The 27,084-nt window shown below is 41.5% G+C and overlaps 1 protein-coding gene across 2 annotated transcripts in view; it reads left to right on the top strand.

The window, feature by feature from the left end:
* Positions 1-24,016, top strand: part of extl3 (exostosin-like glycosyltransferase 3) — a 54,687-nt gene extending 30,671 nt beyond the window's left edge. For both annotated transcript variants that reach the window (XM_055635190.1, XM_055635191.1), the window contains exons 2-6: positions 10,660-13,302; positions 18,240-18,367; positions 19,003-19,147; positions 20,346-20,474; positions 23,121-24,016. In XM_055635190.1, coding sequence (XP_055491165.1) covers positions 11,170-13,302; positions 18,240-18,367; positions 19,003-19,147; positions 20,346-20,474; positions 23,121-23,330 — 2,745 coding nt within the window. In that variant the 5' untranslated portion in view covers positions 10,660-11,169 and the 3' untranslated portion in view covers positions 23,331-24,016. The remainder of the gene's footprint in view (positions 1-10,659; positions 13,303-18,239; positions 18,368-19,002; positions 19,148-20,345; positions 20,475-23,120) is intronic.
* Positions 24,017-27,084: the final 3,068 nt, after the last annotated feature.

Genomic DNA, 27,084 nt, shown 5'->3' with positions numbered 1-27,084 from the left:
TCTTACTCAAAGTTTTGTATGATTGATCAGAAATAAATTTTGATAGCATTCTGTTTCAAGGCTGCCTTACCAAAACAATGACTTTGTAGCACATTCTTCTCAAGCAGTATTCGTGCCAGCAAAAACAATGGTGCAACGAGTAGAGCTGCTGCCGCAAAGCTCCATCAATCCTGGTTGAGTCCTGACCTCTGCTGTGTGGAGTTTGCACGTTCTCCCTGTAACCGTGGAGGTGCTCACTTTCCTCCACATCCCAAAGATGTACTGGTCCGAGTGTTGGTTGTCCACTGCAAATTGCCCCCAGTGTATAGATGAGTAATAGAATCCAAAAGGAGTTGGTGGGAATGTGGGGTCAATAAAATGGGATTAATGTAGGATTACTGAAAATGGTTATTTTACGGTTGACGTGAGCTGAAGGGCCTGTTTCCATGCTATGTATCTTTCACTTTCTATTTTACAAGCTGGTGCTATTTATGTAATGGCAAAGCATTGATAAACTTTTTGGGTGGCTTTATTTGAAAGGATATATTTGGGGAGGTTATCTTGAGTAAAGATCTGGAAAACAGCTTTGAACAAAGTTATCATTAAATCACACACACACACACAAAGCCAACTCCTTGAAAGAACAGTTTCCTCTTATTCTTTCTCTATGTAGGCCAACATTTCATTTCTCTCCAAACATTTCCCATTTGAATGTTTGCTATTGTTTCCACCATTCTTTGGGACAATGCACCGCATTTTTTCTAGTTCTTGTTATCAGCCGTCTTGATAGTGGAATGAGTATTTCTTGATTACCACATAATTTGGCCCTTAATCTCTGCGCAAATTGCAGGTTCTCAAATTTCTCCACATAACTGAAGACCTTCAATTGTGGCACCATTCTACTAAAGCAGAGACTAATGGAGAGACTGGAATCTATTGAGATAAAGAATGTATTGATATAATGCAGTTCTGTATCAATATCAATAGCTTTATATGGAGATTCAAGAGAAGGCATATATGCTGAAGCAAGGAATAAACTGCTGGAGAGACTCAGTGGGTCTGGCGGCATCTGGAGGCAAGGGATGGTTGACCTTTCAGGTTGAGACACTGCATCAGGTCAGAGTGTAAAGAGATGCCAGCCAGGCAGTATAATAGGTGAGGGGAAGGGGTGAGGCATGAACTGGCAAGCGATAGGTGGATCCAGATGAGGAGGTAAAGGGCGGATGGAGCAGGTGGTGATGATAATGGTTATTTGCAACGGCACGGCAGACAGTCAGGGTGGGCAGTAGGACATCAAAAACCATAGCCGTGAGCACTGGCTCACCCCAAGGCTGTGTCCTAAGCCCCCTTCTGTTTAGTCTGCTGACACACGACTGTACTGCCAGACTCAATAACAACTTCATCAACAAGTTCGCTGATGACACAACAGTGGTGGGTCTCATCAGTGACAACGATGAATCGGCGTACAGGATGGAGGTGGAGCTGCTCATAGGTTGGTGCAAATCCCACAACCTCATTCTTAACGTGGGAAAAACTAAGGAGATGGTGGTTGACTTCAGGAGGGCGGGGAAACAACACCATACACCTCTGCACATCGACGGAGCTGATGTGGAAAGGGTCAGCAGCATGAAGTTCCTAGGACTACATCTGTCTGATGACCTGACGTCCACGGCCAACACCACAGCTCTGGTCAAAAGAGCCCAGCAGCGACTTCACCCTCTCCGAAGACTACGTAAAGCAGGCCTCCCCACTACACACCTACGGACTTTTTATAGGGGGACTGTCGAGAGCACATTGACCTACGGCATCACTTCCTGGTTCGGGAGCTGCAAGGCGTACGAATGGCACCAACTAGACAGGATAGTGAAGACCGCCAGCAGGATTATTGGTGCTCCACTCCCCTTCCTGCTGGACATATACAGGAAGAGATGTATCAGTAGAGCCATCTCCATCATCAAAGACCCTTACCACCCATCGCATGACATTTTCTCCATCCTGCCATCTGGGAAGAGGTACAGGAGCATTAGCTGCAAAACCAGCAGGATGCTCCTCAGCTTCTTCCCACAGGCTATAAGACTGCTAAATGGACTTTGCCCCCTGCCAAGTATCGCGCACAAACCCCCACACTGCAGCAGAGCCACTGTTGTGCCGCTGCCGGTCGGAACGCCTGTTGAATGTTTAGTAGAGTGTTAAATTTGTTCATGATACATGTTTTTTTTTTTTTTATTTCTATTTATTTTTCATGCACACTGAATGGACACTGGTTGAGCAACGTTTTTTTGTTTCCTCTGGGTATGCGAATACTCAGGAAATGACAATAAAGATATACAATACAATACAATAAGGGTGGAGGTAGCGAAACAGGCTGGGAATTGATTTGTAGACAACAGCCTGCTGCATTAATAGAATCTAGATACATAGAAACATAGAAAATGGTTGCAGGAGGAGGCCATTCGGCCCTTTGAGCCATCCATTGTGATCATGGCTGATCGTCCCCTATCAATAACCCATGCCTGCTTTCTCCCCATATCCCTTGACTCCACTAGCCCCTAGAGCTCTATCTAACTCTAAACCAATCTGATGAGAAAAGATGATGAATAGAACCAGATAAAAGAGAGATAGGCAGGTGAGAACATATAAAGATATACAAGGACATATTTAGCACCTCACCTACATTCTCCAACTTAAAACAACGATACCCTCCTTTATCTTTGAGCGGTCTACATTCTCCCTGGTCACCCTCTTTTTAAACATGTGTATAAAAACCTTTACGGATTTTCCTTAATCGAACTTGCCAATTACATCTCATGGCCCCTTTCTCTGAACTCAAACCTTCAATCCTTACAAGGGAATAAATGTCTGTTTTAATCAGAAATGAGAGGTAAACAATTATTTTATGCTTTGCAGTACTATTTGACCACATGATAGTTGAGAGTATAACTACATGGTGAAGTAATTTCCACTCTCTGTCTTTTAATGTCTTTAGAAACCAGCTCTGGGATGTGATCATAAAAGAGCAAATGTATCTCCTGAACTCCCATGTTAATTCATTGCATCCTCGTTAATCATTCTCAGAGATTCTTTCTTGATTTGAGTCTCATTTGTTGAAAGCAAAAGTGTATAATCATGCCAGTAGTTGTGACATTTTAATTTCCACTTTCATGTTTTTTTCCTCCCTACCCCCACCCTCCTTCCCATTTTTCCTCCCTTTGATTTTTCCATCACATCTTTTTGATTCCCAGGCAGAATCAATGTAAAATTGGCAGGCCCAAGCACTGCAGGCTGCCAGTCCATGGGTAGCACATTTTATCTTTGTCTGAAGATTATTTAAAGTTCTGAAAGGATTCAATAGGTGATGTGTGGAGATTTCTATTAGCAGGTGAGACTAGAACTAGAGGCAGTAAATATGTGCGATAAAAGAACTTAACTCTAACAAAGAACACTGGGGGAAGCACACTATAATTCGGGGTGCAGGATAATGCGCAATATTCTTTTAAAATATTTTTAATTCCTATTTATTATTTTCTTTACTGATCTTGTGTATATGTGAGTCAATGGCTGTTGTGTTTTGTTCTTTTTAAATCTTTTATCCTGTGCCTTCTATGCACACACCGAAGGAGATGCAATGGAATTTCGTTGTACAATTGTTGTGCAATGACAATAAAAAAATTCTAATTCTAATTAGTGACTGATAACTTCAGCAAGATATTAGAAAGTGGAAATTGGTGTCAGAGGAAGTGGCTGTGCTGAATAGTGCAGACATATTAAAGAGGAAACCAGATAAATACTTGAGCAAGAAGCAAATACCAAATTTATGTTGAATTATAAAGACCAAGACCAAGACATAACTTTTAGATTTTCAACTATCTGTGATTCCCATCTGCATATGCTTTGTATTTAACCTCATAAATACCATTTTTTGCACCTCCTTGCCTTGACCATGTGCCTGACCATGTTTTCTAATTACCAGTAACTATCTCCACTGATCTTCTCTAGAACACTCTTGTTCTGAGCAATAATTCTCTCTCCAATTCCATGTGTACTTCCACTACATGAATCCACAATTTCACAGATCGATCATGGTATATTTTCTCATGTGTCCTGCAGACATGTATTGTGTATTGTCGGGTACGGCAATTTGGGAATGTCCATGTTTGATTAAGAGGAATGGGAAAATTCTAAATCCGGCTACAAAGGCCAACATAAGCAATCTGTCACAAATGGCCTGTTTCTGTCCTTCAGATTCTACACCATACATGGTGCTTTTAAAACAGTAGCTGATTACTATCAAGTAAGACAGAACGGCTGACTTTAAACATAGTTCCTGACCTCTCTTCACTGTGAGCTGACCACATTGAGACCAGCCCACCATGCAGACTGGGTACCAAACATTGTGGTATTCATGGTCTGTGCTATGTGTTTACATAGGGTGTGTTTCCAAACAAGCGTTGCCTCTTTCCCATTGCCATGGTTTGTATGAGACTATGTGAGTGTCTGGCACTCTCAGCAGGGAGCACTCTTGATGAGTCAAATGCTCTTATGTTACTAAAGTTCGACCTTTTAGTAGATTGCTCCAAGAGTATTGCGATGGTGATGCATGGTTGGAGGTTCTTCTGGTCTGCCTTGACATGTCCATGTAGACGTTACAACCATTATATCCCTGCAAAAGTAGTGTGGGGGTGGGGGAAGTTCCTATTGATGTCTTAGCCAATACCTAGCCAACATTGCTGAATGAATGTTTTTGCTTTGTTAAAACTTTATGATTTTGAGAAACAAAAGTGACCATTGCAAAGGAAGTCAGGGTCATACAGCATGGAAACAGGCCCTTTGGCTCAACTCACCCATGTCGACCAAGATGCTCCATCTGGTCTAGTGCCACGTCAGCATTTCACCCATATCCCTCCAAACCTTTCCTATCCATGTATCTGTCCAACTGTCTTTTAAATATTGGTCTAGTACATCTCAACAAGCTCCTGGCAGCTCGTTCTGTGTATTGAGTCAGAAATGGACATATTGATGGTTATCACCTTGGTGATATGCACCACTAGACCACATTGGGAAATATCGCCAGCTGTTCAATAACTGAGGATTAGAAAAACGACTCTTGGGTTTGAAAACGGGTGGGTTGCAGCAGGAATAGAGGGAGAGGTGGGGAGGGGGGAGAGAGAGGTGGAAGAGGTTACATTTGAACATTGAGTTGAATGATTGTTGCAAAGCTGGTGGAGGAGAGTGTGAATAACCTCCAACCACCATGTTTTTCATGTATTTGGAGACATTTCTTTGCTTCAGTGACCACTACCTTTGTGATTCAGTTCTTACCAGTTTTTGACAGAACGATCAGAAAAATGGAGTGAGGGGAACTAGCAGCGTCTGGAGCTGTTAGTTTAAAATTAGATGTGATGTGCTTGAAATTAAGCAGCTGCTCAGTGCAGATGGTCTTTGCTAGAACATGGAATGTGTGGAACTCGCAGGATTGGTGTATCTACAGGGACAGATTTTCAACAAGCAGAACAGAGAAGATACTGATGGAATTATTCAGAGAATATGAGATTTATACCAGTACCCTGCACCACTGCTTTTTTTTCTCCTTTTAAAAAAAAAAAGTCTTCTGTCTAGTTTCAGGTTACACTGAACATGAGGTAGCCACTATTGCTTTACCTCTCGTGTCCATAGTTCACTTTTAAATGACTGTCAATTTATAAGAATAAGCTCCAGAGGGAAGAGTTTGAAGCCGTTTGTATTGATCGTCCTCAAATTTAAATTAATTAAAAATTCATGCTGGGACACAGCGTATGAGTAATTGGAACGTAACTTGATTAAACTTGATCATTGCTTCTTTGCGTGGAATGTGAGACAACAGAAATGGGGAAATTCAACCCAACAAGTCTATGCAAGTGTTCATTTATTCTTCATGGTGCCTCATAAGCAACAATTTCCAGCATTTCTTTGGAGAATGTTGAGTCATTGGTCAGGGCTGCCAACGTCACGCATTTCAACCAATTCTCATGCCCTCACGCTGATGACAGAATTCTCACACTGTCTGCAGTCCTTGCACAGCAAAGATCCTACAGCGGAGATATACGATCTTTGCTGCACAGTTTGTCTCTGCGCCACATGACGGCGATCTGTGCGGTCTGGGGAAGCGCGTCGGTTCCGGGCAGCTGGTGTCAGCGCCTCTGTATGCAAGTTTAAATGGGGCATCTTGATCTGCATGAACAAGTTATGATGAAGGGCCTGTTTCCATGCTGTAAGACTATGACACATTGTATAAAGGGTGCAATTGCTCTGGAGAGGATCCAGGGGCGATTTATGAACATATTGGCAGGGCTGGAATTTTTTTTCACTTTGACGCAAGATTTGATAACTGGGATTGTATTCTCTGCAGCAACGAAGGTGAAGGAAACATTTAGTTGAGGGGAATAATATCAGGACCTGTTTTGCTTAACAAATAGTGTAGGTAGGAATTGCAGATGCTGGTTTAAACTGCAGATAGACACTAAAAAACTAGAAAAACTCAGCAGGACAGGCAGCATCTCTGGAGAGAAAGAATGTGTGATGTTTCGGGTCGAGACCTTCAGACTGAAGAGGTTGAAAACCAGCCATAAAATACAATGACTGGGGATGTGTGTTATCCAACTAAGGGCAGAAATCAGAATCAAGTGTTCATCTTTATTGATGTGGCACCATGATAAATATATTACAGAAAAAATAATTTAATGGGGTGGCACGGTGGCGCAGCGGTAGAGTTGCTGCCTTACTACCACATGGGTTTTCTCTGGATATTCCAGTTTCTCCCATATCCAAAAGGTTTGTAGGTTAATTGGCTTCTGTAAATTGTCCCTTGCGTGATGGATGGAACTGGTGTATGATAGATTGCTGGTCGGTGGGGACTTGGTGGGCTGAAGGGCCTGTTTCCATATTTTTTACATATATCTTAATTTAATTGAACCATATATGATTGAATATGTGGCATTATTTTCGTCTTGTTTCTATATTCAAAGGATAAGGTTGATTGATTTATTTGTGTAGAACAATGATGGAAGTCCGACGCCTTCTTTCTCTGTGTTTTTCTGTATATATATATATATATGCATAACAGCATGAATATAATTTGATTTCCATACATGAATATAGTCATTCATGTGCTGCACCTGTTGATCAGAGCCTGGCTCTATTGTGGAATGTAATTAGGAATGTAATTTAGCCTAACCGTATTCATATCTAATCCAATTTAAAGCATAAATGCTGCATTCAAGTGTAAGTTAAAAGACTCGCTGTATGCACCAGATTGCACAATTTCAAGCTGAAAAATGCAAAAGCTCCCTCCCACACCCTCCCCCCCCTCGGTCGCTAGGCTCCCTCGAAATTTCTCACTGTCAACTCACACCCAATGTTGGCAGCCCTGCATTGGTGCAATTATAACATTTGGGTGTATAGGAAACCCGCTAGTTAAATGCAGAAACGTCGTAGACTGGTGGAGAAATGGAGAGTAAGAAGTGAGGGGTGCAGCAAAGCCACGGAATTATTTGGAAAAAATAAGGTGATTAATCAAACGCTTTTACAATTTGGGAGGAGATGGGATTGTGGTGGTGCAGGTGTGCTAACAGAGGGTTTGCTGCTGTATGAATGGTATATGATGCAGCAAAGATTTGGGTGAATTCAAGTTTGAGGAAGAAGGGAAGTAAGCCAGGAGTGCATTAGAATAATCAAGTCGAGTGGCAATAATGATGAGTAACAGGTGAATTCAGGTGGGATCAAGTGATACAAGAGGTGCCAGTAGGTATTTTGACAATAAAGCAGCTATGTGGTTGGAACTTTGGCTCAGGGTAAAAATAGAATTCCTATTTGCAAGCAAGAAACATACCATCCTTTGCTAAACAGAACTTTTAGGATTTCTCCTGTTTTATAATTTAGTACTGACTGCATATTGTAGGAATAGACCTTGTGTCATTGTAATAAACTCATTAAATGGGAACATAATGTAGATCAGACAGCACATCTAAAAGTGACAACATTTTCATGGTGTATTGTATTTTGATAATGTATGAGGTAAGTTGTCTGCAATCAATTGTAATCTATTTGAATTGTGGAGAGGACATTAAGGGCCAAATTATATGCAGCTTTATTTGTTTTCTGTTTAGTGGTAGCACTCTGGGTTAGAAAATTATGAGTTGAAGTGCCACTGAGGTCATTCGAGCACAAAAATCTAGGATGAATCTGTAGGTACTGTGGGAATGCTGCAATGTCTTAAATAATTTGGATGATATGATAAATCAGGGCCTCAGCACCTTCACAGATGAATGTATAGAATCCCATGGCACTAAATGTTAGACTCTTATGTGGACTAGTTTTCAATCTCTAACATCATTCCTTTTAGATAATCTGATAATGATCACATTAGTGCTTGCAGGGCATGCTGTGTGTAATTTGGACACTACATTTCATACATTGCAACAGTGACTGCACTTGAAAAACAAATTGCAGTTTATTGACTATAAATAGCTTGATTCTAAGATTGTGGATGGCGCTGTGTGGAAGAAATTAATTTAGAGGGAAATTTAAAGGAAAATGAAAAGCGGAGACTTCCCAGGTTTGCTTGAAGATACTTTATTGCATGATATCATGGAGATGGCAGCAGTTAATTGCTCACCAGTTCTCTAACTTCACAGCAGAATTAGTCGACAGTTATACTGTCCAGTAACTAACTTTTGTTTTTTGTTAGATACAACTATACGAAAATCTACTACATGGGTACCAATTATTTCATTAGTCATATCATATCTTTTTGCTTATGTCAATCTTATTCAACAACAAATGGTTAATACAAGCCAAACACAATATAAGGGCATCTTGACATTATTCTATCACCTTTTAGGTGGCCTGCGCCACCATCCCCTCTCCGAGCCAATCATAACCCCCTATGTACTGCAACGTATCTACACCACTAGCGGTAGGGGGCAGGGGTGGTCTACCATAACACACTGCTGAGAGAAACAAGCCTTCTTATCTCCGTCTACTGTTTCATGTTTACATTAACCATCCACCCTTCACCACATTCCTAGACAAGAGGTATTACGTCTAATCTTACTTTGCTGATTCCCACAAACCTCTTCTACACCTGGTCAACGAGAGATGCCACTTGTCACCTCCAAACACCCTTTCGTTACCTTGTTCAATTCCAATCAAAATGAAGTAGGAAAGGATATTAATATTTTCTTCCACACTGTAAATATATTTGTTTCTTATACATCTATTATATTCAGCTGTATTAAATATGTAATGGTTTTTTATTGTCATATATACTGAGACACAGCAAAACGTTTTTGTTTGCATGCTATCCAGTCAAATAAAAAAACATTACACATGTGTACAATCAAGCCATGTACAAGTACAACGGGTTTGGCAAGGAATAATACCAGCAATGCAGAATATAGTGTTACAGAATTATAGTTTTACAGTTACAGAGAAGTGCAAGGTCTGCAATGAAATAGGTTGAAAGATTGGAACTACTTATTGGAACACAAGTCAGTATTCTGATAACAGCGGGAAAGAAGTTTTTCTTGAATCTGACAGTCTGTGCTTTGAAGCTATTGTATTTTCTGCCTGACGGAAGAGACAAGAAGAGGGAATGACTGGGGAGATGGTGATGAGGCTGGTCTGTGCGATGGACTGGGCTACATCCACAACTCTGTAATTTATTGACTTCTTGGGCAGAGCTGTTACCAAACCAAGCTGTGATACACCCTGACAGTATGCTTTCTATGGTGTAAATGACACGCTGAACTTCCTTAGTCTTCTGAGGTGCATTGGTGTGGTATTTTGACTGCAGCTTCAACATGATTGATCTAGGTCAAATTGCTGTTCATTAGTGAAATCAATTGTGCAAAGTCAGGCTTTAACAATCAAATCCCGACAATTGTCTATAAGATATTGAGGGCTGTCCTTCTGGGTGAGTGAATTCTCAATAATAGATTTATTTTCTGTCCATGTCACGCAGCAAAAGTAAAAGCAATGGGTGCAGAGGCTTTGTCACTGGATTGAACTCATTTTATGATCCATCCTAATACAGATATGCCACATAGTATACCATGACTAAAGCCTCGTTTTGATTTGCATTAATATAGGTTTTAGACCATGATAGGCTGTAGTGACTACCTGATTGATATTAAAGAGGTCCAATTGGACATCTGTGATTTAATTTTTAATGTGCCTGTGCAACCTCTAATCCTGATAGTTATTGGAGTTCTTGAGCAAATTTCTCAAATTACTGGAGTACATTTTATCAAATTCTTCATTTCATGAGTGACAGAACATACCTACCTCGCTAGCTTTCCTTGATTAAACGACATACTGAAAAGGGCAAGGGTTTCCTTTGTATTTTTACATGGGATGAGGTTCATGTTTTAGAAATTTTGAGTGAAGCATGGTGAGTGTGAGCATAAGAGAGTATCTGTTCTCTACGGCTCAGTGGGATTATGTTCGTGCAGAAATCTTGGGAGCATCGTAGGACTGGAACAGGTTTGAGATACAAGGAACAGTGAACAATTTGAACCACAGTATGAGAATAAAATTTAATTAATTCTCAGCTTCATTGATTTATTTGTTTAAAGAAATGATTCCAGTGATGTATAATTGCTTGATTTGTTTGAAGCCTCTAACCTGAAATCTCTCCTATTGCAGATGGTGATGCTACCACCAGAAGCCAAAGTGATATGAAGTGAGGTGGGGGAAAAGGACAAGATTATCTATTGCTTTCTACTGTGGCCGTGAATGGTGATTATCTGTTGGACTGCTAATTCAAGATGCTGAAAGTCACTGATGGGGACAACCAACTTGACAGGAATCCGTCAAGGTCCTTGGAGACCCTTCATCATCACCAGCAGTGGCACCTCCAGTGGAAACAAAGTTGAAAGTGAAAATTCAATGATATTAATTGGTTTGGTAGTCTTCAGAGGGGAAAAAAACATTTTGAGAAAGGACGAAGAAAGAAAATGAAATTTCCATTTTATTGGTAAATTGCAAATAGCTCCAGAAAATATTGAAGGGAAGTATGTGATGGCCCTTTGGACAACGAGTGCAATGTTTCCCTATCATGGCTTCTGATCAAACGTGATTGAGAGAGGGTTTCATCTCCCCTCTCCCTTTTTTAATTTAAAAACATTTTCCCCCTACCTCTTGCCAGTTTATAACATGCTACGGAACGGAGGTGTTGGGAATGTTGGGCAACCGTGCATGCTACGATGGTCCAATCGCATCCGGTTAACCTGGCTCAGCTTCACCCTGTTCATCATACTGGTCTTCTTCCCTCTGATTGCCCATTACTACCTGACCACCATCGACAACCTTGATGACTCTGGCCCGCGCATCTTTGAGCCGCGCTCCGGTAATGCCCTATGCGAGGTCAAACATGTACAGGACCTGTGCCGGATTCGGGAATCGGTCAGCGAGGAGCTGCTTCAGCTTGAGGCCAAGCGGCAGGAGCTCAACAGTGAAATCGCCAAACTTAACCTGAAGATTGAGTTGTGCAAGAAAAGCATTGAGAATGCCAAGCAGGACCTGCTTCAGCTCAAGAATGTCATCAGCCAAACCGAGCACTCGTACAAAGAGCTGGTGGCGCAGAACCAGCCCAAGCTCTCGTTGCCAATCCGCCTCTTGCCAGAGAAAGATGAGACCAACTTCCCATTGCCAAAGTCCCCCAATAGCTGTCGCTTGTATTCTTGTTTTGATTACTCTCGGTGCCCACTGACGTCTGGATTTCCAGTTTATATCTACCCACTGGATCTGTATCAATTCAGCAGTTTTATCGATCCATTAATTAAACAGGCATTCCAAGCGACTGCTCGGACTAACGTCTATGTTACAAACAATCCCCATGTTGCCTGTGTCTATGTTGTCTTGGTCGGGGAAGTACAAGATTCCTCGGGACTGAAATCCATTGAAATTGAAAAGCAGTTGCACTCCCTCCCTTACTGGCGATCCGATGGACATAATCATCTTCTCATTAATCTATCCAGGAGGTCCCAGACTCAGAATCTGCTGTATAACATCAGCACAGGCAGGGCTATGGTTGCCCAGTCTACTTTCTATGATGTTCAGTATCGGCCTGGCTTTGATATCATCCCATCACCCCTTATCCATGCCATGTCCGAGCCCAACTTTTTGGAGATTCCGCCCCAAGTCCCCGTCAAAAGGAAGTATCTCTTCAGCTTCCAAGGAGAGAAGCTAGAATCGCTCATGTCCAGTTTGCAGGAGGCTCGTTCGTTTGAGGAGGAGATCGAGGGCAATGCTCCAGCAGATTATGATGATCGGATTATCGCCACCTTGAAAGCAGTTCAGGACAGTAAGTTGGATTTGGTCCTTGTGGAGTTCACCTGTAAGAACCAGCCTCGACTTGCTTTACCAACTGAGTGGGCGCTTTGTGGTGAGAGGGACGATAGGCTAGAGTTGTTGAAATTGTCCTCCTTTGTATTAATCATAACTCCGGGAAACGCCCACCTTGTTGCCTCTGCTGGTTGTTCCATGAGGCTTTTTGAAGCTTTGGAGGTTGGTGCCATTCCAGTAATCCTTGGGGAACACGTGCAGTTACCCTACCATGACATGATACACTGGAGTGAAGTGGCTCTGGTGGTGCCGAAACCACGCATTACTGAACTGCATTTCCTCTTGAGAAGCATCTCAGACAGCGATCTGCTTAACATGAGACGTCAGGGCCGCTTCCTGTGGGAGACTTATTTTTCCACTTCAGACAATGTACTGAGCACCATCCTGTCCACTGTGCGGACACGGATACAAATCCCTGCAGCTCCCATTGCAGAAGAGCCATCTAAAGAGATCCCTCATAAGACTGGAAAGGCTGCTGGTACTGATCCCAACATGGCCGACACAGGTGACCTGGACTTGGGGCCCGTCGAGACTGAGCCACCTTATGCCTCCCCTAAATACTTGCGGAACTTCACAGTCACGGTCCGGGACACTTACCGAGCCTGGAATGCTGCACCAGGACCTTTCCACCTCTTTCCGCACACGCCACTTGACCCCACCTTGCCCTCTGAGGCCAAGTTCCTCGGATCTGGAACCGGATTCCGACCGATAGGTGGCGGAGCTGGAGGTTCTGGGAAGGAGTTCCAGGCTGCTCTAGGCGGGAATGTTCCCAGGGAACAATTTACAGTCGTAATGTTGACCTACGAGCGTGAGGAAGTCCTGATGAACTCTTTAGAGAGGCTAAATGGTCTTCCTTACTTGAATAAAGTCATTGTCGTATGGAACTCTCCCAAGCCACCATCTGAGGACCTTGTGTGGCCTGAGATCGGAGTGCCTATTGTGGTAAGAATATGTTCCTTCCACTGGTTTATTGTTTGTGATAGGAAACTATCTTCTACATATGTGCTATATCAGTAATGTTTTATGCAGCTAGATTTTTTTTTAATTGATTTCTTAAAACCTTAATTTCAAATTTGAATTACCCGTACTTGTAGGAAGTATGCAAAGAGGCATGCATGTTTTAAAAGTTATTTATATTCCACTGTGTTGAAATCTGCAAAATGAATTATCTTTATCTTTTTTATCAAATCTCCATGTTTGATTCACTGTTTGACATATTATTGGCTTTAGTAAAGCTCCTTGGAACTATGATTGGATTTGAACATTTAATGGCAGATTGTAATTTTGACACACAATGTTTTCCTTTCTTTCCTCTCATGACCAAAAACTGTTTTCCTCCCGCCTGGGATTCCAGACCCCAGGAAATGAATGGAACTTTGGATAGGATAGGTTTATAGGGATATGGGCCAATTGTGGGCAAATGGGACTAACTTGGTGGAGCATCCTTGTTGGCATGCACTGGTTAGGGCAAATTGTCTATTACCAGACTGTATGACTCTGTATACCTGACTAAAGTAGCTAAGTGTTTAATATGTAGCTAAATTTGATGTTAAGGCTACATACAAAATATAGATCCTCATGTCCAAATAGCACTGCGACCAACCACCAACAATTTGGCCAAATTATTAGGTTTTAACACCTAAGAGAGGGAGAATGGTTGTGTTCCAGAATAATATTGGAAGTGAGGGCCCGTTGAGCAGAAAGTGTGACCACTGGTGTTGGTGATTAAAATAGGTGATCTATTGAGGTGAATTGGAGGAATGCAGAGATCTTTGAGGCTTGTAGGACAGGAGGAAAAAGTAATCGGAACTGAAATGAGTAGAAACGTTTTCATTTAGAGGATAATAAATAAATGTTTGCAATTCGCTACCCCAGTGAGCTTTGGCAGCTCAGTCATTGATTGTGTTCGATATAAATAAAGATCAATAAATGTCTAGATATTTCTAAAGGAATTGAGTGATGGAAACAGAAGGCAGGAAAATGGTGTTTATGAAAGAATAACACCCATGATCATATTGGAAAATGGGGACCAAATGTCCTGCTCTTATTTCTCAGTTCTCAGTTATTGCCCTTGTACTGAGCTTTAATGGAATCTGATACAGTGCTGTGGGCCTGCCGTTGTGTATAAGCTAGACTGGGTAAGGATAGCAGATTTCTTCCCCTGAAGGGCATTGAATCATTAATGACATGGTCAAATTACTCAGACTAGCTGTATTTATTAAGCAGCTTTAAAATTCACAGCTGTCATGGTGGAGTTTAAACTATTATTTGTGGATTGTTAGCCTTCAGGATGATTAGCCTGGTAACTTAACCATCGCTTCAACACTGCCCTTGATTGTGAAATGCCTTGGAATGGCCTGAGGTTGTGAAAGTCATGATACAAATGCAAGCTTATATTTTTCTCCTCTTGCACAGTGAAGCACAAAATAACAGCCTTTTCACAAGTGCAGAAAACATCTAGGTTACCAAATGCTCAACTTAGTAGGACAAGTGCAAGTCATGTGTCCATAGCAACATGGGGAGACTGCTCAGCCCCACAAATGTTCAATATATTCAACTAAATCTTTATTGATCTTAATGAATCACATGCACTTCCATTTTTTGCATATCGTTCAATACCCTTTCTCCGCAAAAATATCCTGAGTGTTCCTGATATTCCTCTTTGTTGCAGGAATCTCATTTGACTCCTGACTCTCGTGCGCATTCCAGAGCAGTGGTTGCCGGCACAGTGTGCCAGGTCCCCAGAGTCCCAGAGAATTGTCAGGAGAGCCCCAGTCCTGAAAGCACCAGTGGGTGTTTTTTGGGGGTTTGGAGGCTGCATATTCCACCAAGCGTGAACAAGAGAGACTTTCATTCAGGTTGGAAACCACCGTGATAGACAAACAGGAAATGATTCGTTTGACCAAGTTGGGTGTCGTTTCTAGTGGATGTTTGACATGAATTTGAGTTGTTGATGGTGCGGTGGATATATTAATTTTTATTCATTGCTCCAGATAATTATTGCCCAGATGCCTGCAATAATTATCCAGCAACAGCAGAAGGCAATTTTAAACTATGTTAGTATTTTGGAATATGAATCCAGCAGCACCATCAATGACTAGAGTAAAATAAAAATCCATCTTGTCCGTTACATTTAGTTATTTTAGTTTAATAATTGTCACATGTGCAAAGATATGGCAAATTGCTTGTTCTGCATATTATCCAGTTAAATCGTACTCTCCCTGAATGCAGTAGATCCTCTTCTGGAACAGCACACAGATGGTCATTATGTTCCAGCGACATCTTGCAAGTCTCTGAAAAGTTCAATCCGAGCCCAAGGAAATATGCAATTTCTTATTGTCACAATTTTAGGCCTGGTGTCCTGGCGACTCTGAATCGATGAAGTAGGTGTGGGACTGACTTAGTGCAACGCCATTGACTCTTTCTTTGGTTACCTATGCAGCTGCCGTAGGCTGCGCTCAATCTACCCGTTCACGTAACTGCTGCAGGGTCGCCCACGGCTGCCTCCACCAACACCACCACCTGTGACAAGAACAAATGCACCGTTTGTTGCCTCCAGCAGCAGCCCCTCTTCTGAGATCGCCATGTAAAGCTTCCCAAGAGGAAACCCACTTTCCTGGGTGTGACGTTCCTAGAGGCCATGGTGGTATATTTGAGAGGGAGTGGCCCTGATGTTTCCCCTTAAGCAGATATTTCTGTCATAGGTTCATGTGGTTGATTTGCCTAGACTTTTTCCCCAAGGCCCCCACCATTACAGAAACTAGACCATCGGATAGAAACATAGAAAATAGGTGCAGGAGTAGGCCATTCGACCCTTCGAGCCTGCACCGCCATTCAATATGATCATGGCTGATCATCCAACTCGGTATCCTGTACCTGCCTTCTCTCCATAACCCCAGATCCCTTTAGCCACATGGGCCACATCTAACTCCCTCTTAAATATAGCCAATGAACTGGCCTCAACTACCCTCTGTGGCAGAGAATTCCAGAGATTCGCCACTGGATACCTGGATACAATATGTTTGGGTTCTTTACTGTACTACCCGTCTTCATATCTCATTGCAAGCTTGGTCCACACACGTTAAAAAAAAAAAAATGCTTCAAGACATTCATAAGTCCTGATAACATCAAACATAACTTAAAGTGGTAATACATTTTCCATTAGCAGGTGTTAAATGCACAACAAAGGGCTATATTTGTAAGGATTGTGTCTGATTCCATCATCCTGTCTGGCAGCAATTTCCTGATTTGATCTACTCTTTGTAGTCGAGGAGGGAAAAAAATACTTGCCTTCCTTACACCTTAAACCTATGCAGTCTTGTTTTGATACCCCTGCCCCTACCCTTCCCCTGAGAAAAAATTCTGACTATCTACCCAATCTATGCCTCTTATAATTTTATATAGCTCTATCATGTTGCCCCTCGGCCTCCTTTGCTCAAGAGAAAATAATCCCAACATCCAATAACTCCCTATTTGTAAAGACCTCTGATTCAGGTCACATCCAGTGAATCTCCACTGAATGCACTCTCTCTTCCTCAACCACACCCTTTCTGTAGTGGCACAAGATAACCCAGTGCAGTGTTTTGTAAAGATACACCACAATATTTCGACTTTTATATTCTCTGCCCCAATCTATGAAGGCATATGTCTTCAACATCCCATCAACCTGTTACCAATTTCAGGGAACTGGAGATTTTAACCCCATGATTCTGCTGTTCAAAAAAATGTATCCGCGCCCTACAATTTAATGTATATATCCTCTCTGTGTTTGCCTTCCCAATATACATTATGTTGCATTTCTTTGGGTCAAGTTTAATCTCGCAATGCTCTGCCCAACTTTCCATCTGATCGATACCCTGCTGTACGCATAGACAAACATCCTCAATGGCTACCTCCCCACCAATTTTTGTGTTATCCTCAAATTTGCGAATAATTGCTGCAACATTCACATCCAAGTCATTAATATGTATGACAAGCAATAAGGGTCCCAGCGCCATTCCCTGTGGTAGACGACTAACATCCAATCTGAAGAGCATCTCTCCATTAACACCCTCTGCCTCCTATTACCAAAAGTTCAGTAATTTTGTGGTATCTCAAAAATATACTGAAAATATTTATACCAAACTATATTTTTGAGATTCCACAAAAGTACAGAGCTTGAACTTTGGAGAGAGTCCAAAATAGGAAGCAAATCGACATGTCCTTTAATTATTTCTCCTGACTAAAAACTTTCTACAAACCAGACACCCTCTTACAACGCTAGAGTCAGTTATTAAAGATGGGATAGCAGCACATTTGGAAAGTGGCGAAATCATTGGACAAAGTCAGCATGGATTTATGAAAGGTAAATCGTGTCTGACGAATCTTATAGAAGTTTTCGAGGAGGTAACTAGTAGAGTGGATAAGGGAGAACCAGTGGACGTGTTATATCTGGACTTTCAGAAGGCTTTTGACAAGGCCTTGTGGTCATGGAGAGAATGTGTAGCTTGCACCAAAGTAAGAATCAAACCCAGGTCAAAGGTGGTACGAGGCAACAATAATAATTCTTACCCACTGTGCTGCAATGAGTTAATATAGAAGATTGGGAAACAATTTCCCCTTTTCACAACTACGTGATATGGCACTAGAAGTCCAAAAGCAGGAGAAAATCAAGACCAAGCAGATAGCAAACATAAAAGAATGATGGACCGTCTTATCACGTCACCTTGTTGGTTCAGATATTTCCTAGGAGGAGACTCATGCGGTTTGAATTGTGTAATTAATTGCAATGCTTTGTACAATTCTCATGGATGCTGCTCTGATTTTGAAATGCAAATCATTGGATTGAGTATGAGAGTCTAAAAAAACCCTCCACTGAAGTGGTTTATTCTCCTTTTTAGGTTGTTCACACTGATAAGAATAGTTTAAATAATCGTTTCCTACCTTGGGATACTATTGAAACTGAGGCAATTCTTTCTATTGATGACGACGCCCATCTTCGTCATGACGAGATCATGTTTGGCTTTCGGTGAGTGGAACACATTTTCATAATTGTCTGTTTGATGACCCTGTGGAGTGTTGTATCTGTCCTAAAGACTGGGGCACTAAACTTCCTTGTTTCACCATGTCAGCATGGTATGGCAGCTGCACCATGGCAGACGGGGAGAGGCTTCAGAGGGTAACTAGGACAGCGCAGAGGATCATTGGCTGCCCTCTCCCCTCCCTGATGGACATCTACACCTCCCGCTGCCTTAGCAGGGCAAAGAAGATCATCAAAGACAGCTCCCATCCTGCGTTTGGACTGTTCAACCTGCTGCCCTCTGGAAGGCGCTATAGGTGCATCAAATCCAGGACAAATAGACTCAGAAATAGTTGCTTTCCGAGAATTATAACTACTATTAATTCTAATTCACACATGCACTGACTTCACTGCCCAACACCACGGACTTCCATCTGTATATATGTATATATGTATGTAGCGCCGCAGAAAATGTGCACCCATCCCCCCCCCCCCCCACCCCCCTCTCCCTTCTGTTTTTTGTTTTTCTGTTCCTTGTTTTTTGTGCTAAATTATATGTATGCACTGAGTACGAGCAGCTTTCAGTTTCACTGTACATGTATAGTGACAATAAATGGCATATCATATCATATCGTCTTCCTCAGGGTTTGGCGAGAGGCAAGAGATCGAATCGTGGGTTTTCCTGGCAGGTATCATGCCTGGGATATGACCCACCAATCCTGGCTGTACAATTCCAACTACTCCTGTGAACTCTCCATGGTACTGACGGGTGCTGCCTTCTTTCACAAGGTACCTTCTCTTCTCCTCCTACAGTGTGATTCATGATCAGAAGAGGAAATTGGATGAGACATGGGGAAATTGCCAAAAACCTTTATATGGGACGTGAATTGATCAATTCACAAGCCCTGCCTTTACTGTTTACTTAATGGTGAACCTAGTTATTAATAGTTCTGCAACGTACTGTGCTTTAGAGATCAGTAGGTCCATTCGTGTTAATCATCTGTATCAAGGGTTTGGATGAGAATGTACATAGCATAATTAATAAGTTTGCAGATGGCACTTAAAAAAAAAAAAAAGTGGTATCAGGGACAGTGAAGATTGTTATCAAGAATTACATTGGGATCATGATCAGCTGGCAAGTGGGCATTTCATCATTTCCACACCAGGTTCTATTTTTGATTTCTACTTTAGTCTAAACTACATTCTTCTCAGCTATCCCACCAGCTGGGACTGTTGAAGTATGAATCTAGAGCATGGATCCAGGAAAAATATTAAGGAGAAAATATTCGAGTAGTTTAGAGAGGGAATTGTAGAATTTAGTTCTGGCATTGCCTCAATAGAAGTTCAGCAGCTCCATTATCCTTTCACTACAGGATGGGCAGAGTTGGAATTAGCCCATCAGAGTGAGGTCAGTCCGATTGGCATGGTGTCAAGGATGGTCTGTTCAGGTCACTTTTAAAAATAACTGTGGTATTTGATTGCATAAAAGCAATATCAATTCTTTTTCTCCAGAGAAACTGTATGACCTGCTGAGTTACTCCAGCTTTTTGTGTCTTTGTTCGGAGTAAGCCAACATTTCTGCAGTTCCTTCCTACATACTATGTTAATACTTACCCGTAGTCAATTGTGCTGGACCACCTTTGCTAAATATAATTTACTGATTATATTATAAATTTGCATTTGAAGTTCTGCTTCATTAGTAATAATTTCTGTTCTGCTTCATTGGTAATCATTTCCATTGATATAGTCATTGTGGTTTAAGAATGCATTTTCCAATAAAAAAATTAACAACGAGTCAAAGGAAAAGATAATGAAGCAGGAGAGCAAAACGTATAACATGTAACAATTAGCTTGGTCAAAGAGAGAGAGAGTCAGAGGTTAGGGAGAGAGCTTCATCTCGTATCACACCCATCCCTTCCTTCTTTCTCCACTTGACTTGCAGGGGAATCGCAGGCTGCCATCTGATAATTTTTCTCTTCTCTTGCAGTACTATGCGTACTTATACTCCTATGTCATGCCACAGGCCATCCGAGACATGGTGGACGAGTACATTAATTGCGAGGATATTGCCATGAACTTCCTCGTCTCCCATATTACCCGGAAGCCACCAATAAAGGTTGGTGTTATTGGGTTTGGAATAATTACCTGGTGTCCTGTGATTGTCAGTTCATGGGACCACCTCAATAAAATAATGGAATAATCGATATTTCAAACTATTTTGGGATGGACAAGATCAAGGATCAAGGAATAAAGAGTTCCTCCAGCAGTTTGTTTCTTCTCAAGAATCCTGGAGTAGGCATGTTAAAGAATAGTTTGGAGTGGAGGCATTTTGTATGTATTGGAAGTGTGGTCAGCTACTTTCCATTCCCATACAGACCGTTCTGTCCTGGGCCACCTCCATTGCCAGGGTTGGGCCACATACAAACTGGAGGAACATGTTCTGCTTGGGTGGCTTACAGCCCAACAGTATGAACGTTGAATTTTCCAACTTTAGGTTACAACCCAACCCCACCTCAGCCTTTTTTTCTTTCCCCTCTCTTCTCTGTACCTATACTCCTATATCATGTCGCAGGCCACCAAATTAAAGTTCATTAATCGAGAGGATATTGACATTTCTTGATTAGTACAGGTGTCAGAGGTTATGGGGAGAAGGCAGGAGAATGGAGTTAGGAGGGAGAGACACATCAGCCATGATTGAATGGCGTAGTAGACTTGATGGGCCGAATGGCCTAATTCTACTCCTATTCTTTATGGCTTTATGAACTTCCTAGTCTCCCATATTACTAGGAAGGCACCACAAAGGTTAGCTTTACTGAGATTTAATTAATTAATTGGTGTTACGTGGCTGTTAGTTAATGAAACCACCTCAATAAAATAATTGAAATAGACTGACACACGTGTATTTCTTGTACTATCCTGCCCGTCCTTTTGCCCACCCCACCCTGTTCCCTTCCACCTATATCTCTTCCTTTGGTTTCATGTTTCACTCTAATTCTCTCTTTAACTTGCAGCTGTTTTTTTTTTCACCTCTGGTCTTTATCCACCCAATTGCCAACCAAACTCCTCTCGCCTTATCCACCTATCACTTGACAGGCTTTGTCTCTTTTCCAGCTTTCTGAAGAAGGGTCCAAACCTGAAATATCATCTACCCGTGTCATCCAGAGTTGTAGCCTGACCCACTGAGTTACTCCAGCATCCCATTACTCAGCATTTTTCTGTAAATTCAGGCACTTAAATTAAGCATCACTGAAGTGAGTGAAGGAGCATTAATTTACAGTAATAATAATAATAATAATGTTTATTTATATAGCACCTTTCAACAAAATCAATTTGAACCAATGACAGTATTGTGCAGGTTTTATCATAATGTGGTTTCTGGTCACAAACCAGAGCACGTAATCCAAGCTGATATTTCTTGGTGCCACCGCTGGAGTTGTAGTCTTTTAGATAGGGTTGGGGGAGTAATGAGAAAGGGGTTCTGGGAGTACTTAGCATTGTAGAATTCAATGTTAAATTGCCTCCTTTACTGTCACAGTGATGCCACACACAAACTGGAAGAACAGCACCTCGTATTTCACCTTGGGTAGCCTACACCCTAATAACCCGAACTTTGAATTCTCCAATTTCAAGTAAAACCCTTGACCCCTTCCCCCTCTGTTGAACCATTGAGAATCTGATGGATTTGTGACCTGATGAATTTGTTCAGATTCATTTAACTAACTGAATGCCCCAGTTTCCATATAAGATTAGAGTTCATCTTTGGATTATTAGTCCAGTAAAAAATCTGCAGTCCTACAACATGTCTCTATTTTCATTCATGTGCTAGATAACCTTCATTCATTCATTCATTCATTTTTGTTACCTGCCAAATTTGCTACTTCCTAAATTGACCATTTAAATTATCTTTTGACTGGCCTCCCACCTTGGACTTTCTGTAAACTTGACCCCACTGCTCTTAAGCCTTAAACATAAGCCTGCTGCATGTCTTGCCTTGCGCCTGGTCTATGCTCTGGGTTTTCATTCCTAAACCTAGTTATTTCTTCCCTTCTTCTCTGACACAGAATCATTGTGCATAGAGAGATACAGCATGGAGTCTTCAGCCCACCAGGTCTGCACTGGTGACAGACCATCCATTTAAACCAATTTTGCATTTGTCCCATTTTTTTTTTAAAATTCTCCCCAATTGTCTCAGTTTTCCCCAGATTCTACAACTCTCCCTTGCTAGGGGAAATTTGGTGACCAATTAATCTATCATTACGTACTACTACTACTGGATGTAGGAGGAAATCAGAGCACTGTGATCAAACCCCAGTCATTGCAAGGAGACCTTGCTAATTTAACACAGACAGCACCCGAGATCAGATTGAATTTGGGCCTCTTGCACTGTGTCTCAATGTGTCTCAACTGCATCATCTTTGGCCATCTTTCCTTATATTTCCCACATAGGTTCCGATTATACTTGTATGGAGCACCTTGAGATGTTTTCCAGTTTTAAAAGTAGATTACATTTACCACATTATACACATAATAAAATGTCACAACCATAATTTTAAATGGAAACCTGCTTGCTTCTTGCATGTAACGGGAGTGGAAAGTTGTGGGTTACAGGATGGAAACAGTAGAGGATTCATTGTCTGACTTTGCAGTTGGCTTTACAGAGACTTTAGAGGTTGTAGCAGTTTGTTTATGTTCCTCCCTTCCCACAACAACCCTTCCAATTGAGAGTCCACATCTGTAATCTGTCCGTCTGCTCTCCTTCCAGGTCACATCACGTTGGACATTCCGTTGCCCAGGTTGTCCCCAGGCGTTATCGCATGATGACTCCCACTTCCACGAGAGGCACAAGTGCATCAACTTCTTTGTGAAAGTATATGGGTACATGCCGCTGCTTTACACCCAATTCCGTGTGGACTCTGTATTGTTCAAAACACGCCTACCACATGACAAGACCAAGTGTTTTAAATTTATCTGAAGAACCCTGCCACATGAGGTGGGAAAGGGCATGAAACTTCTTTCCAGCCCATATGGTTCCATTTACACCAATGTAAACCTGACGGTAAAGGAGTGGGAAAAGTTCACTCAATTCGTGTTCACCCTCAACCTAATCTCATGGCTAGTTACGACGGGCTAGTTTTATATTTAAAATTAAAGACTTGGTATGTATAGTCTAATGAAATGACATGCAAAGATTCACCGTGTGGAAATTATGGTGCATGAACTTGCCCCTATTCATGGAGAGAGGCCATATTTGGTTTGCTGACTTGTAATTGTGGCGTAAAATGAGATTACATGAACCAAATTGAAAGAGATTACATGTCAGCGAAAGAAGACTTTCTATTCACCAAATGCCAATTCCATGCTGGCCAAATCTTGAGTGTGATGTCTTCATCTTTTTCTGGTGTGTTCTTTATCGGTTCTGTTTAATATGAGACAATGTTCATCAGGAATAGGCTGAGGTGCCATGAGGAGAGTAGGAAATGTAAAATTGTACTGTCATTTCCATCATTTCTCCCAATCTCATTGACATTGTTAAACATTAGCAGGCCAACAATTTAGTCCATTACATCAGCTGGTGGTATGATGATAATGTCATTTCACTGCCACACAGACATTACACTGTTTCTCCTAAAGATATTAAACTTTGGATTTTATTTACAATGTTGTTTTTTTCTTTAATTATGTTGTTTATAGTTTGCAGTTTTATTTGACTCTTATCAATGCAGTCAGTGATGTCAAATTAACCTTCTACAAGTGATTAGTTCATTCTTTGAGCAACGACATGTAGGCAAAGTTTCAAGAATTTGGTGTATGTGAAAAGACAGAGGCAGGCATAGATTAACCATCACATAATAGAATTAGACTATTAGGACTACCTTCTATTGGGACTAGTTTCACGTGGGATATATTGGTCAGCATGGACAAGTTGAGCTAAAGGGCCTGTTTCTGTGCTGCAAGTCTTTGATGCGATAACTTAATTCGAGAGGCTGCATGATCTCCTGTCTCTGTTTTTCCCAGGTTTGTTGATTTTATATACAACATATCCATTGACCCTGGGAACAGTCCACATTCCAGGTTGTGACAATCCACAAATATACCATGACATGCAAATCCTTCAGTGGACACAATTCTCTTTAGCTCTCTTATACTACGAACATCATTTTTGTTTTGTGATGCGGGCAACAATGAGAAAATCACCATTTGTTTCCCTTTCCCATTTGCTCAGAGAAGAGAGTAGTGGAGCACTAGTAGCAATTTTGTGCAACCTGCTGAGTCACTGCTCCCTTGAGCAGTTAAAATTACCTTGGGACCAGAATCTATACCTATTACAGGAAATAGTCTGGTTATATACCTGAAGAGAATTAATGAACTTGTTGGGTTTTTTAACAACAGTTCAAAAACCTTAGTCACTTTTACTGATACTTTTGTTTTACTCTTTTCAAAAATTAAACAAACTCACATTTTCTGGATTATCTCTATTTTTATAATGGATGTAATTAAGTTGCTTGCAGGATATCTGATATAAATGTGGTTATAATAAAAGCCCTTGCATTTATCACATTTCTAATCTGACAACAGGTCCAACTAGTTGAGTGTATTGCCTTGGTATGGTGCGATACAAGTACAATGAAAACCTTGCATGCAGCAGCATTGCAGATGCATAGACTTGAACAAAAACATCAGCTATACATAAAATTACATGTGGGGAAAAGTGTGTGCACAGGGGGGAAGACAAAGAACAAGATAAATGTGAAGGTGGGTCGGGGGGGTTTGGAGGAGAGGAACGTTAGTCCAAGTAGGTTTAGAGAAACATTTTACAACCCAGGCGATTAAGGTGAGCGGGGCAGAGGAGAATTCACTAATATTCCTCTCCAACCCAAGAACAGACATAGGCTCTGCAGCTCACAATATTGGTGCCAAACGTGGTGCCAAGTTACTAATCTCTGCCTGTATGTGATCCAAATTCTTCCCTTCCATGCACATCTATTTAAATGCCATATTGTATCTGACTCTGTTCCAGACACCCATCACTGTGTAAAAACAAAGACTCTGCGCATCTTTTAAACCTTTACCCCTCTGACATTTTAAGGTATGCCCTCTAATCTTTGACATTTCCACCCTGTGAAAACTTTCTGTCTACACTATGTCATCTCACTATGTGAGGTACTATGTTAGATGATAGAAACCAGTCCAGGAACACATTCTGAACAGGAACTGACTGGCTCTGTGACATGATTTCACCATAAATTCCTTGTTTAAGCATTTACATCTACTCCAGTTCAGAGGACTTTGAGGTGACCCATTGGGTGTAATTGTAGGAACCAATTGGGTCATGAGTATTCTTCCACTTTAACAGATTAATGAGGTTGAGGTGTTCACATTTAAACTATCCAAGAATAAAAGCAAGCAAGATAGTTGGTTGAACTTTTCCATTGGCCAGATACTTGAACCATGTGTTGCTGTGTTTGGTGTCGGTACTAACTCAACCTCCAAGGGACCTCTTTCAATTCCCAAGTGGGCAAAGTTGTAATGTGCAGGAAGTAAATTTTCTTTAAAAAGATAACACCCTATGATCTTCTGGACACGTCTTAATCAGAAGAGGGGTCAGCGTGAACATTTTCAAATAAATATGTGTGTGCCTTATTGGGCCTGGTTATGATGAGATGAGAGAAACTAAGATTCTGTTGCTGCTATAGTAATTGATGGAATAAACATTATGGTTCATTACCCGTCTGTCAATTTGTAAGTTGATACATTTTATGGAGATGAAATTTTGGGGTGGGTAGGGTGTTGAAAATTATCAGTGCCCACACATTTGGGTGGAAAGAAAACAGAAACATAGAAAATAGGTGCAGGAGGAGGCCATTCGGCCCTTCGAGCCAGCACCGCCATTCATTGAGCATGGCTGATCGTCCCCTATCAATAACCCGTGCCTGCCTTCTCCCCATATCCCTGGACTCCACTAGCCCCTAGAGCTCTATCTAACTCTCTCTTAAATCCATCCAGTGATTTGGCCTCCACTGCCCTCTGTGGCAGGGAATTCCATAAATTCTTGTATATTTCTAGTTCATGGATAAAGTTCACTGACTTTTCCCCTTCAGATGCTGTTGAGTCCCTGAATCAGCAATTTTTCAAAGTGCATTAGCAGTCTCATCGCTCCCAATACAAATTGACTGGCAGATTCCGTAAAAGCCACACTCCCAGCATAGCAGGATGCTGGTTGCCGAGAGAAGAAATTGTCCCACAGGTTTTACGTTAGCTTAATTCTTCGCAGTCAACCCAAATCGCCAATTTCACACACAGGATTTCCCATTCACGAACCAACGTTGAATGAATGGTCTGTGGTAATCATGAAAGAGGCCCCTGTAACCTCTGCACTTTCCAATAATCTTGTGAATTTTTTACCTTTCACATTTCAAACTATTTAGAATTCCCTGGTGCCATCCAAGTTCCCAAAGCAATAATGAATGGGTATCCTATCACAGTAAACACTAGCTCCCAAGATTAGAATTCCATGCATTCCACACACTGGATCTCCTTTGATGTGGAATCTTGATTATGTTGACAGTTTTCAATACTTGGCACCGAGACTAAACAACAGGCATGGCAGACCAGGGAATGGGGCCTTAGAAATGATTTGATTGCTGTGTTACATTGCTTTTCTGGGTTGAAGCCTTGCCCTCCTCTACGCTCAGGCCCTTGCACGCTCTCCTCATCTTTCCATGTAA

The sequence above is a fragment of the Leucoraja erinacea genome, chromosome 5 (assembly GCF_028641065.1).
Source record: "Leucoraja erinacea ecotype New England chromosome 5, Leri_hhj_1, whole genome shotgun sequence".
NCBI lineage: Eukaryota > Metazoa > Chordata > Chondrichthyes > Rajiformes > Rajidae > Leucoraja > Leucoraja erinaceus.
The sequence above is the reverse complement of the archived record's forward strand: the minus strand, read 5'-3'. Positions and strand labels throughout refer to the sequence as shown.